Here is a 20,915-nt window from a genome sequence, read left to right on the forward strand (position 1 = left end):
AGGAGATCCAACCAGTCTGTTCTAAGGGAGATCAGCTCTGGGTGTTCATTGGAAGGACTGATGCTAAAGCTGAAACTCCAATACTTTGGCCACTTCATGTGAAGAGTTGACTCATTGGAAAAGACCCTGATGCTGGGAGGTATTGGGGGCAGGAGGAGAAGGAGACGAGAGAGGATGAGATGGCCGGATGGCATCACCAAGTTGATGCACATGAGTTTGAGTAAGCTCTGGGAGTTGGTGATGGACAGGGAGGCCTGGCGTGCTGCGATTCATGGGGTTGCAAAGAGTCGGACACGACTGAGCGACTGATCTGATCTGATCTAAATGACCCCAAATAGTTGAAGAAATCTTGAGAACAAAGAATAAAGCTGGAGGTATCATGTTTCCTGATTTCAAACTATATTACAAAGCTGTAGTAATCAAAACAGTATTAAATTCTGTAACTATTTGTGATGATAGATGTTAACTAGATTTTTGTGGTGATCATTTTGCAATATATACAAATAACAAATCACTATGTTTTACACCTGAAACTAATATTAATGTTTGGCAATTAAGCCTGAATAAGAAATTTATACAACATGGTATGCCCAGTTCAGTTCAGTCGCTCAGTCGTGTCCGACGCTTTGGACCCCATGAATTGCAGCATGCCAGGCCTCCCTGTCCATCACCAACTTCCGGAGTTCACCCAAACTCACATCCATCGAGTCGGTGATGCCATCCAGCCATCTCATCCTCTGTTGTCCCCTTCTTCTCCTGCCCCCAATCCCTCCCAGCATCAGAGTCTTTTCCAATGAGTCAACTCTTCACATGAGGTGGCCAAAGTACTGGAGTTTCAGCTTTAGCATCATTCCTTCCAAAAAACACCCAGGACTGATCTCCTTTAGGATGGACTGGTTGGATCTCCTTGCAGTCAAGGGACTCTCAAGAGTCTTCTCCAACACCACAGTTCAAAAGCATCAATTCTTTGGCACTCAGCTTTCTTCACAGTCCAACTCTCATATCCATACATGACCACTGGAAAAACCATAGCCTTGACTAGATGGACCTTTGTTGTCAAAGTAATGTCTCTGCTTTTGAATATGCTAACTAGGTTGGTCATAACTTACCTTCCAAGGAGTAAGCGTCTTTTAATATCATGGCTGCAATCACCATCTTTGGTGATTTTGGAGCCCCAAAAAATAAAGTCTGACACTGTTTACACCGTTTCCCCATCTATTTCCCATGAAGTGATGGGACCAGATGCCATGATCTTAGTTTTCTGAATGTTGAGCTTTAAGCCAACTTTTTCACTCTCCTCTTTCACCAAGAGGCTTTTTAGTTCCTTGTCACTTTCTGCCATGAAGGTGGTCCAAAGATCAATGGAACAAAGTATAGAGTCCCTTAGACAGCAAGGAGATCAAACAAGTCAATCTTAAACGAAATCAATCCTGAATATTCATTGGAAGGACTTATGCTGAAGCTGAAACTCCAATACTCTGGGCACCTGATGCAAAGAGCTGACTCATTAGAAAAGGCCTGATGCTGGGGAAGACTGAAGGCAGGAGGAGAAGGGGATTACAGAGAATGAGATGGTTGGATGGCATCACCAAGTCAATGGACATGAGTTTGAGCATGCTGCAGGAGATGGTGAAGCAAAGGAAAGCCTGACATGCAGTTGGACACGACTGAGCAACTGACAACAACTCCTGCATCAAAAATAATAAAATACTTAGCAATAAACCCACCTAAAGAGACAAAAGACCTATACTCCAAAAACTAAAAATTCTGAGAAAAGAAATCAAAGATGACATAAATAGATGAAAAGATATAACATGCTCTTGGATTGGAATACTCAATATTGTCAAATGACTGAGGAAACCAAAAGGGAAAGAGACATGTGTACCCCAATGTTCATTGCAGCACTGTTTATAATAGCCAGGACATGGAAGCAACCTAGATGTCCATCAGCAGATGAACGGAGAAGAAAGCTATGGTACATATACACAATGGAGTATTACTCAGCCATTAAAAAGAATACATTTGAATCAGTTCTAATGAGGTAGATGAAACTGGAGCCTATTATACAAAGTGAAGTAAGCCAGAAAGAAAAACACCAATACAGTATACTAACGCATATATATGGAATTTAGAAAGATGGTAACAATAACCCTGTGTACGAGACAGCAAAAGAGACACTGATGTATAGAACAGTCTTATGGACTCTGTGGGAGAGGGAGAGGGTGGGAAGATTTGGGAGAATGGCATTGAAACATGTAAAATATCATGTATGAAACGAGTCGCCAGTCCAGGTTCGATGCACGATACTGGATGCTTGGGGCTAGTGCACTGGGACGACCCAGAGGGATGGTATGGGGAGGGAGGAGGGAGGAGGGTTCAGGATGGGGAACACATGTATACCTGTGGCAGATTCATTTTGATATTTGGCAAAACTAATACAATTTTGTAAAGTTTAAAAATAAAATAAAATTTAAAAAAAAATACCCAAGGCAGTCTACAGATTTGATACAATTGTTATCAAATTACCAACAGCATTTTCCACAGAACTATAATAAAAAATTATACAATTTCTATGGAAATACAAAAGACCCTGAATAACAATCTTGAGAAAGAAAAAATGGAGATGCAGGAATCAGGCTCCCTGACTTCATACTATAGAAAAAAAAAAAAAAAAAAAACTACAGAAGTCAGAATAGCATGGTGCTGGCACAAAAACAGAAATATTGGCCTTTCCTCAGGCTTTTGGTGAAAGGGGACCAAGAGCAAAGACTGAGAATAAAAACAAATTCCTAGGAAATACCTGATTCTTCTTTAGCTATGCTAATAAATAAGCTCCAGAACTGGCTTTAGATTTATCTAATCAATCAATATGTCTTTTTAATTGTGGTAGCAAGTACATACCAGTACAGATTTTAAATCTGTTCTGTGGATGGAAGTTTGAATCACTGTGCTGCTAAGTCACGTCAGTCGTGTCCGACTCTATACAACCCCATAGATGGCAGCCCACCAGGCCCCCCCGTCCCTGGGATTCTCCAGGCTAGAACACTGGAGTGGGTTGCCATTTCCTTCTCCAATGCATGAAAGTGAAAAGTGAAAGTGAAGTCGCTCAGTCGTATCCGACTCAGCGACCCCATGGACTGAAGCCTACCAGGCTCCTCTACCCATGGGATTTTCCAGGCAAGAGTACTGTACATGCTACTAAAAGTCAACTAAATATATAAGTGCATTGGTATAAAAATAACAGTGTAGCCTTATTTTTCTGGAGCACTGTAATTAGCTCCCGTTGCTACTTTTTATATAGCTTGCTGTAAAAGGGATAAAACTCAACAGAAAACAACAGATTATGAATATCTGATGACTGTTCCTTCCAGCAACCGCCTGCTTCCTCTAAACACATAAAAAAGAATTGAATACAGTAATAAAAGCTACCCTGAAATAGAAAAATAATCAATGTCACTTAATTTTAAAAAGCACATGAATGTATACAAATTATTAATTTTGAAGAAAATTATTTTATTAGATATTTTGATATTTATTTCATATTTATTTTTATTGATATTTCTGGTCATTAATTTTGAGGAAAATATGTTTAATAATTAAAGTAGCATTGATTCTATAATAAATATTGAACCAAGCATCAGATCAGTCACTCAGTCGTGTGCGACTCTTTGCGACCCCATGAATCGCGGCACGCCAGGCCTCCCTGTCCATCACCAGCTCCCGGAGTTCACTCAAACGCACGTCCATCGAGTCAGTAATGCCATCCAGCCATCTCATCCTCTGTCGTCCCCTTCTCCTCCTACCCCCAATCCCTCCCAGCATCAGAGTCTCTTCCAATGAGTCAACACTTCGCATGAGGTGGCCAAAGTACTGGAGTTTCAGCTTTAGCATCATTCCTTCCAAAGAAATCCCAGGGTTGATCTCCTTCAGAATGGACTGGTTGGATCTCCTTGCAGTCCAAGGGACTCTTAAGAGTTCTCCAACACCACAGTTCAAAAGCATCAATTCTTCGGCACTCAGCCTTCTTCACAGTCCAACTCTCACATCCATACATGACCACAGGAAAAACCATAGCCCTGACTAGACGACCCTTTGTTGGCAAAGTAATGTCTCTGCTTTTGAATACTCTATCTAGGTTGGTCATAACTTTCCTTCCAAAGAGTAAGCGTCTTTTAATTTCATGGCTGCAGTCACCATCTGTAGTGATTTTGGAGCCCAGAAAAATAAAGTCTGACACTGTTTCCACTGTTTCCCCATCTATTTCCCATGAAGTGGTGGGACCGGATGCCATGATCTTCGCTTTCTGAATGTTGAGCTTTAAGCCAACTTTTTCACTCTCCTCTTTCACTTTCATCAAGAGGCTGTTTAGTTCCTCTTCACTTTCTGCCTTAAGGGTGGTGTCATCTGCATATCTGAGGTTATTGATATTTCTCCCGGCAATCTTGATTCCAGTTTGTGTTTCTTCCAGTCCAGCGTTTCTCATGATGTACTCTGCATATAAGTTAAATAAACAGGGTGACAATATATAGCCTTGACGTACTCCTTTTCCTATTTGGAACCAGTCTGTTGTTCCATGTCCAATTCTAACTGTTGCTTCCTGACCTGCATACAAATTTCTCAAGGGGCAGATCAGGTGGTCTGGTATTCCCATCTCTTGAAGAATTTTCCACAGTTTATTGTGATCCACACAGTCAAAGGTTTTGGCACAGCCAATAAAGCAGAAATAGATGTTTTTCTGGAACGCTCTTGCTTTTTCCACGATCCGGCGGATGTTGGCAATTTGATCTCTGGTTCCTCTGTCTTTTCTAAAACCAGCTTGAACATCTGGAAGTTCACGGTTCACATATTGATGAAGCCTGGCTTGGAGAATTTTGAGCATTCCTTTACTAGCGTGTGAGATGAGCGCAATTGTGCAGTAGTTTGAGCATTCTTTGGCATTGCCTTTCTTTGGTAATGGAAAGAAAACTGACCTTTTCCAGTCCTGTGGCCACTGCTGAGTTTTCCAAATTTGCTGGCATATTGAGCGCAGCACCTTCACAGCATCATCTTTCAGGATTTGGAATAGTTCAACTGGAATTCCATCACCTCCACTAGCTTTGTTCATAGTGATGCTTTCTAAGGCCCACTTGACTTCACATTCCAGGATCTCTGGCTCTACGTCAGTGATCACACCATTGTGATTATCTGGGTCATGAAGATCTTTTTTGTACAGTTCTTCTGTGTATTCTTGCCATCTCTTCATAATATCTTCTGCTTCTGTTAGGTCCATACCATTTCTGTCCTTTATCGAGCTCATCTTTGCATGAAATGTTCCTTGGTATCTCTGATTTTCTTGAAGAGATCCCTAGTCTTTCCCATTCTGTTGTTTTCCTCTATTTCTTTGCATTGATAGCTGAAGAAGGCTTTCTTATCTCTTCTTGCTATTCTTTGGAACTCTGCATTCAGATGTTTATATCTTTCCTTTTCTCCTTTGCTTTTCACTTCTCTTCTTTTCACAGCTACTTGTAAGGCCTCCCCAGACAGCCATTTTGCTTTTTTGCATTTCTTTTCTATGGGAATGCTCTTGATCCCTGTCTCCTGTACAATGTCACGAACCTCATTCCATAGCAAGCATACCACTGCTCAATACAAACAGACTTACAAAGGCCAAATGCTTTTTAAAGCAATAAATTTTAATCTGTTCAGTTTGTAAATATTCTTATTTTTAAAGAAATTATATACAGTTTAATTTAAATTATGATCCTAATTAGTAATAATAACACTATTAACTGCTAACTGCTAAGTCACTTCAGTCGTGTCCGACTCTGTGCAACCCCATAGACGGCAGCCCACCAGGCTCCCCCGTCCCTGGAATTCTCCAGGCAAGAACACTGGAGTGGGTTGCCATTTCCTTCTCCAATGCGTGAAAGTGAAAAGTGAAAGGGAAGTCGCTCAGTCGTGTCTGAGTCTTCGCGACCCCATGTACTGTAGCCTACCAGGCTCCTCCATCCATGGGATTCTCCAGGCAAGAGTACTGGAAAGGATGAACAAACTTAGCAATATATATAGTCATGCCTTGAAATATTTAAGAAATTTTGGAACATGAGAATAATCAGAGCCAACTTGTTAGTAATTACATACCAGAGCAACTCCTCCAACAGCAATCTTACCACATATTTCTCCAGGAACTGTGATTCCTATAAAAGTAGGATTTTCCTTGAAGCTAAAAAATAACAATTTTCTTTATAATTACCTTTCAATAGTATTATTAATAATTTTTATAGCAGCAAACATTATTTAACAAATATGATATCCTAAGTACCATGCTACACTGAATCTTACTATTTGAATATATTTTTCTCAAACTTTCAATGATAAGAATGTTTCAATACATATCTGTAAACTCTCAATCTGATAAGTATACAGAATAAGAAGAAGTATGAGGCATGATAATTTATGCAAAATACCATTGACTAATGCTTATAATTTTATGCAGGTTCCCTCTACATTTATGATCCTAAAAATTCATTTTCTGTGACTTCCTCATTTATCTTTTCACTAAATGTATTACTAAGCATATTATTATTACTAAGCATAAATAAGTTTTCTCTGCATTAGAATCTAGATATTCATGTGATTTAGAAAATAAAATCACAAAAATTAATCAGATGAGAGAAAAGAATGTAGAGATAACAGTAAAAGTTTATAAGCCAAGAGAAGTAAAAAAACAAAATTATGTCACTCATAATTAACCTCCTTTAGTTATTTCAATACTTTTATGTAACTACTTTTTTCAGGTAATTTTATGTTGGTTAGCTACTTGAGGACAAAGATTTTAACCTACATTTTTTGCTCATCCTATGGTGTCTACCAAATTTACAGAACTCAGTGTACATTAAGTAAATGTTTATTTTTCATAATTAATATATAAAATCATTTGAGGTTATTTCTTTATTTATAGAAATATGAGATACTATACTCACGCAAATAAGTATGCAATATTATGAGGTCGGGAGGTAAATTCATACTTCCAGGTTAAAAATTTATATAAAACATTATGAGGAGGTCCTTCAATAGAAATTTTATTTTTATCTGACCAAACCTCTATGGAAGATATTCTAACAGTAAGTTTTAACTGGATAAACATCTAAATGGAGAAAATAAATGAAAATTTTTATATAAATTTGAACATTGTATTAAATTTTTGTAAATGAATATTTAAGACATTTAATTCAATATTTTGAATGTGGAAACTTTTCAAAAGTATGGCAAAATATTACATACATCAATTCATATTATCTATATTTTTACAAAATAAATTTTAAAAATAGTTTAAATAACTTACAGTGTTAACAAGGCCAATGATCTGAATAATCTTCTGTGTTACAATGTTTATATCAGAGCCCATGTAATCAAACTGAAAAAGATACATTATCATTTAAAAATAATGGATACTATTAATATACCACACATGTACAATATGCTATATACTAAAGTAACCAGAAGGTTACATTCCAACTGAAATCCATGAAATGCTTATTTACCTTTATATATGTAAATGAATGGTACTTTGCATGTGCATGAATAATACTTTGAATAAATTACCCAAATCTATGTTATTTACATAATAGATAACTAAAAATATATAATAACATGATTTTTTAAATTTCAATGGGAGGCTAATTATTTTACAATATTGTAATAGTTTTTGCCATACATTGACATGAATCAGCCATGAGTTTACATGTGTTCCCATGTAAATAATGTTTTAAATAATGTTTAACGCACTTAACTTTTGGCATTATTTATTGTTCATGAAAATTGAATCATAAAAGTTTTTGTGTTATTTCATAATGTACTTATTTCTAAAATAATACATATAATCATGAACTAAAAAATGTTTGCATAAAGAGGGAAAATCTTTAATAAAAGGTTTACTATTAAAGTGATCATGGACATTATGTTAGGATACATCCTCTGACATCACCATGTAACTTGTATTTTTAATGATTCTTTATTCCAAACACCTCTTTCTATGTCTAACTGCTTAAAAATGCCAGGAAAATGTTAAAAAACAATGGTGAATATCAGAAATGTGAGCTTTGCTCATGATTCTTCACTGGAAATTCTCAAATATTTCATCATTAAATGTGTCCAGTTTAAGATGGATATTTTAGATTATGTTGAGAGACACTTATAAATATTCCCATTTATAAAACTTATTAAAAATAAAGTTGAATTTTGATATAAAGCATTTCTGAAGCATACCAAAATAATCATTTTTGTCTTCTGACATATTGATGCAATACACTTCATTATTACTTAATATTAAGCCATTATTATATTCTTTGAATAAACCATTACATTTTATTAATATACTAGCAAACTTAATATAATATTTTGTTTAGAAGTTTGTAGCTTTCAGAAATATGGCCTTATGGGTCATGTGTGTATGCATGCATACTTTATCAAAATTGAGCAAATAAATGTTGCTTACTATATATTAAAGCACTACCTAAAATTAAGTTGCTTGTTTCTACACTCTAGAATTATATTCGCCTATGAATTATATTTTCCTAAAACATTTTTTTAAAACTCTCCTTTAAAATTATCTATATTTAACATTGGAAATTGATCCAAATTCTTTATATTTTCATTTTCTTGAAATATAATTGACTTATGCATGCATGTTGTGCTAAGTTGCTTCAGTCATGCCTGACTCTTTGCAGCCCTATGGACTGCAGCCCTCCAGCCTCCTCAGTCCATGGGATTCTTCAAGCAAGGAAACTGTAGTGGGTTGCCAGTGCCCTCCTCTAGATCTTCCCAACCAAGGGATCGAACCTGCATCTCTGATGTCTCCTATATTGGCAGATGGGTTCTTTACCCCTAGCACCACCTGGGTTTGATTGTGTTAAGATGTTCAATGAAAGTGATGTGAAAGTGAAAATCGAGTCCAACTCTGCGACTGAGAGTCAATTCCTAGGCTGGTTGATAAGAAGTCTGGGGTCCCTGAAGAGGAGATGGGGTCTGGAATTCTCAAGGAGGAAAGGACAAACGTCTTTTTTTCTCTACATTTCTTAGTCTTAGTCATATAAAACATTTTTTTCTTTAAGCCTGATGATTACACAACAAACAACTCAGTTTAAACTCTGTACTAAGGATTATATAACAACAATGTATCCAGCTTGAGGACAGTTTCTCCTTCCTGAAAACCTTCTGTCTAATCCTGTTATCTTAAAATGTAAATTGTGGGAGTGGGTCTAGTAAAATTTTTACAACTTTGCAACATTCTTCTGATTTATTGCAATGAGTCTGAGTGAACTCCGGGAGTTGGTGATGGACAGGGAGGCCTGGCGTGCTGCGATTCATGGGGTCGCAGGCGTGCTGCGATTCATGGGGTCACAAAGAGTTGGACACGACTGAGCGACTGAACTGAACTGACTGAATTTAAAAAGTATATAACTCCCTTGCTTAGACTAAGGGAGGGGGGAACTCTCCATCATCCTTCTGATGTCTGTGTCAGAAGCTTTCTTTGTCCCCTTTTCACTTTAATAAAACTCTGCTATGCAAAAGCTCTTGAGTGATAAACCTTGGTCCCTGGTCCCAAAGCTAAATCTTCCTTGGACATCACGAATCCGACATCATTCACCGTAAGCTATCACAACCCCATGGACTATACAGTCCATGGAATTCTCCAGGCCAGAATACTGGAGTGGGTAGTCTTTCCCTTCTCCAGGGGATCTTCCCAATCCAGGGACTGAACCCATGTCTCCCACATTGCAGGTTGGTTCTTTACCAGCTGAGTCACAAGGGAAGCCCAAGAATACTGGAGCAGGTAGCCTATCCCTTCTCCAGCGGATCAACCCGACCCAGGAATTGAAAAGGGGTCTCCTGCATTGCATTGTAAAGGGGTCTTTACCATATGAACTATCAGGATGTACAATATGAAGATTTAAATTCTTATCTCCATTGGAGAATTTGTGAAATTTTCATTTGTTTGTTTTAATCTCCCCCAAAGGCCACATCTTAGTCCTTTTTAATACCATAGCATGTTTTCTGTCTTTTCGCTTAATCACACTTTCTGCCTATTTATCTTTTCAACAACTTCAAACAACTTTAAAAGTTCAAATTGAAAGCTTCATTCAAATTTTTTCATTCTTATTTTTCTAATAGAAACTATTTAAGAGTATGAATTTCCTCACTGTTTAGCTTTGATGCTATCCTCTGCGACAGGCATTATCCCTGTTTACCAATATTCAGTTCTTTTTTAACTCAAGCTGTTGTTTAGTCTCCCAGTCATGTCCACCTCTTTGCAACCTTATGGATTGCAGCACACCAGGCTTACCTGTCCCTCACCATCTTCCGAAGTTTGTCCAATTTCATGTTCCTTTTGGCTAAGAGCAAGTGTAGTATTTAATTCAAGAACCCTTCTTTTAAAGACAAGCACAGCCAGCCAATTCACTTTGGCCAAGACAATGAAGGCAAAAGTGATGCAGGTCACTTCTGAGAAGCATTTCCTTAATGTAGCTCACATCTCTCTAATTGGCACTTCTATGGGTTTGTTAGGTAGATAGAATAAGGAAAAGGAGTCCAAAATGGCAGTAGCTAAAAGACAAGGAAGGGAAAAGCCCGCGAAAATAGAACAAAAGAAGGTCAAAGAAAGGTCCGAGGACTGGAGTGAGGACTTCAAGTAGAACAGCGCTCCTCGCTGAGCCCCATTTGCATAGAGCAGGCCCAGGGGGAAGAAAACATATAAAAGGAGGAGCCAAGCGCTCTCGCTCTCTCTCTCTCCCCCTCTACCTCACCTCCCCGCCACCCCGCCCCCCACGCCGCGTGAGTATGCTCTTTCTCTTTCTCTCTCTCCCGCGTGCCCATGCTCTTTCTGTCTCTCTCTCCCCCTCACCCCACCACCACCACCACGCACACTGATGTGCTCCTCCACTCTCTTCTCTTCTTCAAGGATGGATTCTCCTGCTATCTTCTAAATAAAATAGAGCTGTAACACTGATTTGTCTAAGAGCTATGACATGGTTTGTTCTGAGACCTGAGAGCTGTGACATACCGAGGGCTTTAATGTCCGTCACTTCAAATCATTGTTGTGACGAGATAAAGAACCAAGGAACATACACTCGCCTGACAGGTTTGGCAACTGGAAAAGAAACAATCAATCTAGAAATGCCAAAGTATCTAAGCATTTTCTAGTACTGAGCCAACACATGGAAAATTGCTGCCCTGGAGAGTCAGCCAGAAGCATGGTTGACACGGATTGAATGAATGAAAATTAAACTATGGCTAGCCATTAAGATTTGGAGGATATTTTTTTACCATAACACAACTTAGCCTCTTTTGATTAATACATATCCTCCAAATTTTTTAGATATTATATGTGCTAAGTCGCTTCCGTCATGTCCAACTCTGAGATCCCATGGACTGTAGTCTACCAGGTTCGTCTGTCCATAGGATTCTGCAGGCAAGAATACTGAAGTGGGTTGCCATTTCCTTCTCCAGGAGATATTCCCAACCTAGGGATCAAACTTGGGTCTCCTGCATTGCAGGCAGCTTATTTACTGTCTGAACCACCAGGGAAGTGCACAACATTAAATAGCTAATTTTTGCTATAAGGTAATATTTTAAGAAACAACTATAGTTGTGTTTTTTTTTTCCCCTTGAAAAATTACTCAAAATTGTACTTAATTTTTAAGTTGTATTAGTTTTCCCTTACCTCTTTTATTCCCTATTGTTTTAATATATTATGATAGTTTTTGCAAATTGGTTTTTACAGTAAGTATTTAGTAAAGCAAGCTGATAAATAATTTGATCTTTATATGTTAAAATTTACTTCCTGTCTATTTGTTAAAGCCTAACACACACATGCACACACTCTAGTTTTTCTTAGATTCTTCTGATTACTATCAGAGTTTTATTTTTAAACTTTAATCATAATTTACTCATTACTAAATGCTCATTATTAGAAACTCATCTTTAATTTGAATTGTAACATTCAATATAAAATATTTCTTTCATTCTCCTACTTGCATTGTTCTATCCCAAACTTTATCTGTTAGTAATATCATCCTGATTTTCTTTTTTTAACAGCTAATCTTGACACATTTGCTAGTCTTTTAAAAAATATTTTATACCTAACAGTGCTACTTTTAAGCTGTCTCACAAATGTCATCTAAATTGAGATTCTTTGCACATTAATGGAAATATTTAATCCATTCCATTATTGTAATAAATGAAGCTAATTAATAGCTTTCTATTTTTCCTGTTCATGCCCACATGGTATTTCCTTTTGATTTTTGCTATAAGGTAATATTTTAAGCAGATAGGTTCTATATGAGTTCAAAGTTATACCTTCAGTATTTTATATTCAGATAGTTTAAATATTGAACAACTGGATTCACCTAGATAAAAAAGGGCTCAAGTGGCAATCAAAAATTTTGAGGATTCACCAGAGTTCTTTTTTCCAAAATGCATATAACTCTTACTAGGAAGATACTAAATATGGTTATATAAATAAGTCAGTACCACTTTCTGCTGATAATGCATATATTGCATTCTTCTTTCTTTATGACATAGTGATAAAGTTGGTATACAGTTTTTTGACGTATGTGTTTTTTAGTGTTACCCAACTCAAAATTTTACATCAAATTTATTGAGATATGATTTACATACAATTAAATTCTCCCATTTCTGTTGTTGTTGTTCAGTCACTAAAGCTGTGGTGACTGTTTGCTACCTTATGGACTGCAGCACTCCAGGCTTCCTTGTCCTTCACTGTCTCCTGGAGTTTGCTCAAACTTGTGTCCATTGAGTCGGTCATGCTATTTAACCATCTCATACTTTGTTGCCCTCTTTTCCTTTGCCTTCAATCTTTCCCAGCATCAGGGTCTTTTCCAGTGAGTCGACTCTTTGAATCAGATGACCAAGCTATTAGAGCTTCAGCTTCAGCATCAGTCTTTCCAATGAATATTCAGAGTTGATTTCCTTTAGGATGGACTGGCTTGATCCCCTTGAAGTACTCTCAAGAGTCTTCTCCAACACCACAATTCAAAAGTATAAATTCTTTTGTGCTCAGCCTTCTTTATGGTCCAACTCTCACATCTGTACATGACTACTAGAAACACCATAGCTTTGACTATATGGACCTTTGTTGCCAAAGTGATGCTTGTGCTTTTTAATATGCTGTCTAGATTTGTTATAGATTTCCTTCCAATGAGCAAGTGTCTTTTAATTTTATGGCCGCAGTCACCATCCACAGTGATTTTGGAGCCCGAGAAAATAAAACCTGTCTCTCTTTCCACTTTTTCCCCTTCTATTTGCCATGAGATGATGGGAACAGATGCCATGATCTTAGTGTTTTGAACGTTGAGTTTTAAGCCAGCTTTTCCACTCTCCTCTTCCACCTTAATCAAGAGTCTCTTTAGATCCTCTTCACTTTCTGCCATTAGAGTAGTATCATCTGCATTTGAGGTTGCTGATATTTCTCCCAGAAATCTTGATTCCAGCTTGTGGTGCATCCAGTCTGGCATATGTACTTTGCATAGAAGTTAAATAAGCGTGGTGACAGTATATGGGCTTGTACTCCTTTCCCAAGTTTGAACAAGTCCATTGTTCCATATATCCTATTTTAAGGATTCATTAATTCTTACAAATAGTGCTTACTTTTTATTCTGAAAAAAATCAATCTAGAAAAAATTTAAAATTCAAGGACTATCCATATATCCTTCACCTAGATTAATTTATTATTAATATTTGCTACCATTTGTTCTTTCTATATACCTTCCTCTACCTGTCTGTGGATGCGGAACTGGGCATACATTGTTCATTTTGTTGAATTACAAATGACAGTAAGTAAAAACACTTCAGCAAATAGTTCTTAAGAATAAGAACTTTCTGCTATTTGTGTACTATACCATTATTATGCTCAAGAAACTTAACATTTATTCAATAAAATTAAATATATAACAGGAATAATAAATAATATTTGTGCCATAAGTATTAACTATACATAAATTATATAATATCTATATGTCATATCTAATGATATATAATATGTAATGTCAAATATAAAATATCTCTGGGCAAAATGCTAATCCACAGATCAGCTTAATGCTGAAAACAACCTCCAACCCTGCCAACAGGAAAACCTAACCAGAGCTTCTAGGAATCTCACTAGCCTACCCTGCAGCTCCAATTACAGTAGTACTTGAGCAGAGAGCCCAGCCAGTGGCTCTCTTGCCTGCAGAGCCAAGGCAATGGCCCTGAGTGTCCAGGGAAGTTAGAGTACAGTCTTTCTTATTTGATCCAAAAATATAATTTCCAGTCCAGGGCTTGTTTTGCAGCCCTAACTGGGCAAGGAACTCATTTATACCACCACCCGAAGTGAAATACAGCCTCACCTAGTCTGATGAGGAAACCTAACTGGAGATATGGGAATCTGTGTAGCCCATCCTGCAACTTCCCAGGTAGCTCAGCTGGTAAAGAATCCACCTGCAATGCAGGAGACCCCAGTTTGAATCCTGGGCCAGGAAGTTCCTCTGGAGAAGGGATAGGCTACCTACTCCAGTATTCCTGGGCTTCCCTGGTGGCTCAGATGGTAAAGAAACTGCCCTCAATGGAGGAAACCTGGATTCGATCCCTGGGTTTGGAAGATCCCCGGAGGAGGGCATGGCAACCCACTTCAGTATTCTTTCCTGTAGAATCCCCATGGACAGAGGAGCATGTTGGGCTATAGTCCATGGACAGAGGAGTCTGGTGGGCTATAGTCCATGAGGTCTCAAAGAGTCAGACATGACTGAGCCACTAAGCACAGCACAGCACATCCTACAACTCCAGTTTAGAACAGTCCTTGAGGAGAGAGCCCATCCAGTCTCCTATCAATCTGCACAATTACAATGCCCACCAGGTCAGCGAACATTTTGCATAGTTCTGCTTAATTTGATCCCCTGACAAAAGGCTGATTGGAACTGGAACCTGTACAGGGACTTCACCCAGGCAGGGAAACCAATTCAGAGCCCAGTCCGCTTCTGAATATAGCCTTCAGTTCAGGGACCATACCTGAGTATACAGGATGCTGTGTAGCACATATCATTAACACTGATTATAGGAATACTGAACAGAGGACACAGCTTATATCTTTCTGCTTTTGCAGAACAAAACTGGCAGGCTTATTTGACCAGGGAATTCAGTGTAAAGTGTTGTCTGATTCAGGTCCTCTAGCATGAGCCATGGAGGCCATGGTGCTCATTCTGCTGGCACACCAGGTTGCTGCTGCTGCTGCTAAGTCGCTTCAGTCGTGTCCGACTCTGTGTGACCCCATAGATGGCAGCCCAACAGGCTCCCCCGTCCCTGGGATTCTCCAGGCCAGAATACTCGAGTGGGTTGCCATTTCCTTCTCCAATGCTTGAAAGTGAAAAGTGAAAGGGAAGTCACTCAGTCGTGTCTGACTCCTAGCGACCCCATGGACTGCAGCCCACCAGGCTCCTTCATCCATGGGATTTTCCAGGCAAGAGTACTGGAGTGGGGTGCCAGTGTCTTCTCCAGCACACCAGGTAAGGGAAGCTAATTCATAGACCTGCCTACTGCTGAGTATAGACCAGTCCTGATCATCTAGGATGCCTGACTAGAGAATCCAGGCAACTGTGGAGCCCATCCTATAGACGCACTTGGACAGAGAACTAAGCAAGGAATCCTATACTACTGTTCTTAGCCAGCACTCCACCCATGTGACCTCAGCCCTCAGGCAGTAGCCTCACACAACAAAAATAGAGTCTTACTGCAAACCCTATTTACCCAAAGACACTACCTGGTGACACTCCCAAAGCCTTAAACTAATTTTAATGGTGAAGGACTATCTCTGTAAAAGGGAGTCTGTAAAGTCTAGAAACATTTGAGTTGAGTTCAGATCAGTCGCTCAGTCGTGTCCAACTCTGCAATCCCATGAATCACAGCACGCCAGGCCTCCCTGCCCAACACCAACTCCTGGAGTTCACTCAAACTCATGTACATCAACTCAGTGATGCCATCCAGCCATCTCATCCTCTATCGTCCCCTTCTCCTCCTGCCCCCAATCCCTCCCAGCATCAGAGTCTTTTCCAATGAGTCAACTCTTCACATGAGGTGGCCAAAGTACTGGAGTTTCAGCTTTAGCATCATTCCTTCCAAAGAACGCCCAGGGCTGATCTCCTTCAGAATGGACTGGTTGGATCTCCTTGCAGTCCAAGGGATGCTCAAGAGTCTTCGCCAACATCACAGTTAAAAAGCATCAATTCTTCAGTGCTCAGCTTTCTTCACAGTCCAACTCTCACATCCATACATGACTACTGGAAAAACCATAGCCTTAACTAGACGGACCTTTGTTGGCAAAGTAATGTCTCTGCTTTTGAATATGCTGTCTAGATTAGTCATAACTTTCCTCTCAAGGAGTAAGCGTCTTTTAATTTCATGGCTGCAGTCACCATCTGCAGTGATTTTGGTGCCCACAAAAATAAAGTCTGACACTGTTTCCACCGTTTCCCCATCTTTTCCCATGAAGTGATGGGACCAGATGCCATGATCTTCGTTTTCTGAATGTTGAGCTTTAAGCCAACTTTTTCACTCTCCTCTTTCACTTTCATCAAGAGGCTGTTTAGTTCCTCTTCACTTTCTGCCATAAGGGTGGTGTCATCTGCATATCTGAGGTGATTGATATTTCTCCTGGTAATCTTGATTCCAGCTTGTGCTTCTTCCAGCCCAGCATTTCTCATGATGTACTCTGCATATACGTTAAATAAGCAGGGTGACAATATACAGCCTTGATGTACTCCTTTTCCTATTTGGAAAAAGTCTGCTGTTCCATGTCCAGTTCTAACTGTTGCTTCCTGACCTGCATATAGGTTTCTCAGGAGGAAGGTCAGGTGGTCTGGTATTCCCATCTCTTGAAGAATTTTCCACAGTTTATTGTGATCCACACAGTCAGAGGCTTTGGCACAGTCAATAAAGCAGAAATAGATGTTTTTCTGGAACTCTCTTGCTTTTTTGATGATCCAGAGGATGTTGGCAATTTGATCTCTGGCTCCTCTGCCTTTTCTAAAACCAGCATGAACATCAGGAAGTTCACGGTTCACATATTGCTGAAGCCTGGCTTGGAGAATTTTGAGCATTCCTTTACTAGCATGTGAGATGAGCGCAATTGTGCGGTAGTTTGAGCATTCTTTGGCATTGCCTTTCTTTGGGAATGGAAAGAAAATTGACCTTTTCCAGTCCTGTGGCCACTGCTGAGTTTTCCAAATTTGCTGGCATATTGAGTGCAGCACTTTCACAGCATCATCTTTCAGTATTTGGAATAGCTCAACTGGAATTCCATCACTTCCACTAGCCTTGTTCGTAGTGATGCTTTCTAAGGCCCACTTGACCTCACATTCCGGGATGTCTGGCTCTAGGTGAGTAATCACACCATCGTGATTATCTGGGTTGTGAAGATCTTTTTTGTATAGTTCTTCTGTGTATTCTTGTCACCTCTTCTTAATATCTTCTGCTTCTGTTAGGTGCATACCATTTCTGTCCTTTATTGAGCCCATCTTTGCATGAAATGTTCCCTTGGTATCTCTAATTTTCTTGAAGAGATCTCTAGTCTTTCCCATTCTGTTGTTTTCCTCTATTTCTTTGCATTGATCACTGAGGAGGGCTTTCTTATCTCTTCTTGCTAGTCTTTGGAACTCTGCATTCAGGTGCTTCACTCTTGCCATCTCCTGTTTGACCACTTCCAATTTGCCTTGATTCATGGACCTGACATTCCAAGTTCCTATGCAATACTGCTTTTTATAGCATCGGACCTTGCTTAGAGATAGCTAATTCAAATGCTCAGATATCATGTGAGGCATCAAGAATTAAAAAAAAAAAACAAACTAAACTAAAATGGACTGGAATGGGTGAATTTAACTCAGATGACCATTATATCTACTACTCTGGGCAAGAATCCCTTAGAAGAAATGGAGTAGCCATCATGGTCAACAGAAGAGTCCAAAATGCAGTACTTGGATGCAATCTCAAAAACAAAAGAATGATCTATTTTTGTTTCCAAGGCAAACCATTCAATATCACAGTAATCCAAGTCTATGCCCCAACCAGTACGCTGAAGAAGCTGAAGTTGAACGGTTCTGTGAAGACCTACAAGACCTTTTAGAACTAACACCCAAAAAAGATGTCCTTTTCATTATAGGGGACTGGAATGCAAAAGTAGGAAGTCAAGAAACACCTGGAGTAACAGGCAAATTTGGCCTTGGAATACGGAATGAAGCAGGGCAAAGGCTAATAGAGTTTTGCCAAGAGAACGCACTGGTCATAGCAAACACCCTCTTCCAACAACACAAGAGAAGACTCTATACAAGGACATCACCAGATGGTCAAGACAAAAATCAAATTGATTACATTCTTTGCAGCCAAGATTGGAGAAGCTCTATAGAGTCAGCAAAAACAAGACCAGGAGCTGACTGTGGCTCAGATCATTAACTCCTTATTGCCAAATTCAGACGTAAATTTAAGCAAGTAGGGAAAACCACTAGACCATTTAGGTATGACCTAAATCAAACACCTTATGATTATACAATGGAAGTGAGAAATAGATTTAAGGGACTAGATCTGATAGATAGAGTGCCTGATGAACTATGGACGGAGGTTCATGACATTGTACAGGAGACAGGGATCAAGATCATCCCCATGGAAAAGAAATGCAAAAAAGCAAAATGGCTGTCTGGGGAGGCCTTACAAGTAGCTGTGAAAAGAAGAGAAGCAAAAAGCAAAGGAGAAAAGGAAAGATATAAGCATCTGAATGCAGAGTTCCAAAGAATAGCACGAAGAGATAAGAAAGTCTTCTTCAGCAATCAGTGCAAAGAAATAGAGGAAAACAACAGAATGGGAAAGACTAGAGATCTCTTCAAGAAAATTAGAGATACCAAGGGAACATTTCATGCAAAGATGGGCTCAATAAAGGACAGAAATGGTATGCACCTAACAGAAGCAGAAGATATTAAGAAGAGGTGACAAGAATACACAGAAGAACTGTACAAAAAAGATCTTCACAACCCAGATAATCACGATGGTGTGATTACTCACCTAGAGCCAGACATCCTGGAATGTGAGGTCAAGTGGGCCTTAGAAAGCATCACTACGAACAAAGCTAGTGGAAGTGATGGAATTCCAGTTGAGCTATTCCAAATACTGAAAGATGATGCTGTGAAAGTGCTGCACTCAATATGCCAGCAAATTTGGAAAACTCAGCAGTGGCCACAGCACTGGAAAAGGTCAGTTTTCTTTCCATTCCCAAAGAAAGGCAATGCCAAAGAATGCTCAAACTACCGCACAATTGCGCTCATCTCACATGCTAGTAAAGGAATGCTCAAAATTCTCCAAGCCAGGCTTCAGCAATATGTGAACTGTGAACTTCCTGATATTCAAGCTGGTTTTAGAAAAGGCAGAGGAGCCAGAGATCAAATTGCCAACATCCTCTGGATCATCAAAAAAGCAAGAGAGTTCCAGAAAAACATCTATTTCTGCTTTATTGACTGTGCCAAAGCCTCTGACTGTGTGGATCACAATAAACTGTGGAAAATTCTTCAAGAGATGGGAATACCAGACCACCTGACCTTCCTCCTGAGAAACCTATATGCAGGTCAGGAAGCAACAGTTAGAACTGAACATGGAACAACAGACTGGTTCCAAATAGGAAAAGGAGTACATCAAGGCTGTATATTGTCACCCTGCTTATTTAACGTATATGCAGAGTAAATCATGAGAAATGCTGGGCTGGAAGAAGCACAAGCTGGAATCAAGATTACCAGGAGAAATATCAATCACCTCAGATATGCAGATGACACCACCCTTATGGCAGAAAGTGAAGAGGAACTAAACAGCCTCTTGATGAAAGTGAAAGAGGAGAGTGAAAAAGTTGGCTTAAAGCTCAACATTCAGAAAACGAAGATCATGGCATCTGGTCCCATCACTTCATGGGAAAAGATGGGGAAACGGTGGAAACAGTGTCAGACTTTATTTTTGTGGGCACCAAAATCACTGCAGATGGTGACTGCAGCCATGAAATTAAAAGACGCTTACTCCTTGAGAGGAAAGTTATGACCAACCTAGATAGCATATTCAAAAGCAGAGACATTACTTTGCCAACATAGGTCCATCTAATAAGGCTATGGTTTTTTCAGTAGTCATGTATGGATGTGAGAGTTGGACTGTGAAGAAAGCTGAGCACTGAAGAATTGATGCTTTTTAACTGTGGTGTTGGAGAAGACTCTTGAGCGTACCTTGGACTGCAAGGAGATCCAACCAGTCCATCCTAAAGGAGATCAGCCCTGGGCATTCTTTGGAAGGAATGATGCTAAAGCTGAAACTCCAGTACTTTGGCCACCTCATGCGAAGAGTTGACTCATTGGAAAAGACTCTGATGCTGGGAGGGATTGGTGGCAGGAGAAGGGGCCGACAGAGGATGAAATGGCTGGATGGCATCACTGACTCAATGGACTTGAGTCTGAGTGAACTCCGGGAGTTGGTGATGGACAGGGAGGCCTGGCATGCTGCAATTAATGGGGTCGCAAAAGTCGGACATGACTGAAGGACTGAACTGAACTGACTATATTTAAAATAGATAATCAATAAGGGCCTACCATGTAGCACAGGGAAGTATATTCAGTATTTTATAATAACCTATATGGGACAAGAATCTGAAAACAAATAAATATACATATATATATATATATAATGTATGTGTTAATATGTATGTGTGTGTGTGTGTGTGTGTGTATATATATATATATATATGTATATATATATATATATATAAATAACTGAATCACTTTTTTGTACACCCAAAACTAGTATAACACTGAAAATCAACCATACTTCAATATAAAATTTAAAAATTTTAAGTGAATATACAGAAAACTAAA

General features: G+C 39.1%; 1 protein-coding gene across 1 annotated transcript in view; it reads right to left on the minus strand.

Annotated features, from left to right (window-relative positions):
* LOC129644378 (disintegrin and metalloproteinase domain-containing protein 5-like) overlaps positions 1 to 20,915 on the minus strand; it is a 166,720-nt gene that overhangs the window by 116,407 nt on the left and 29,398 nt on the right. The window contains exons 8-10 of the mRNA XM_055570041.1: positions 7,325 to 7,396; positions 6,963 to 7,126; positions 6,121 to 6,202 (exon numbers count right to left, since the gene is read on the minus strand). Coding sequence (XP_055426016.1) covers positions 6,121 to 6,202; positions 6,963 to 7,126; positions 7,325 to 7,396 — 318 coding nt within the window. The remainder of the gene's footprint in view (positions 1 to 6,120; positions 6,203 to 6,962; positions 7,127 to 7,324; positions 7,397 to 20,915) is intronic.

Source organism: Bubalus kerabau, chromosome 2 (genome assembly GCF_029407905.1).
Source record: "Bubalus kerabau isolate K-KA32 ecotype Philippines breed swamp buffalo chromosome 2, PCC_UOA_SB_1v2, whole genome shotgun sequence".
NCBI lineage: Eukaryota > Metazoa > Chordata > Mammalia > Artiodactyla > Bovidae > Bubalus > Bubalus kerabau.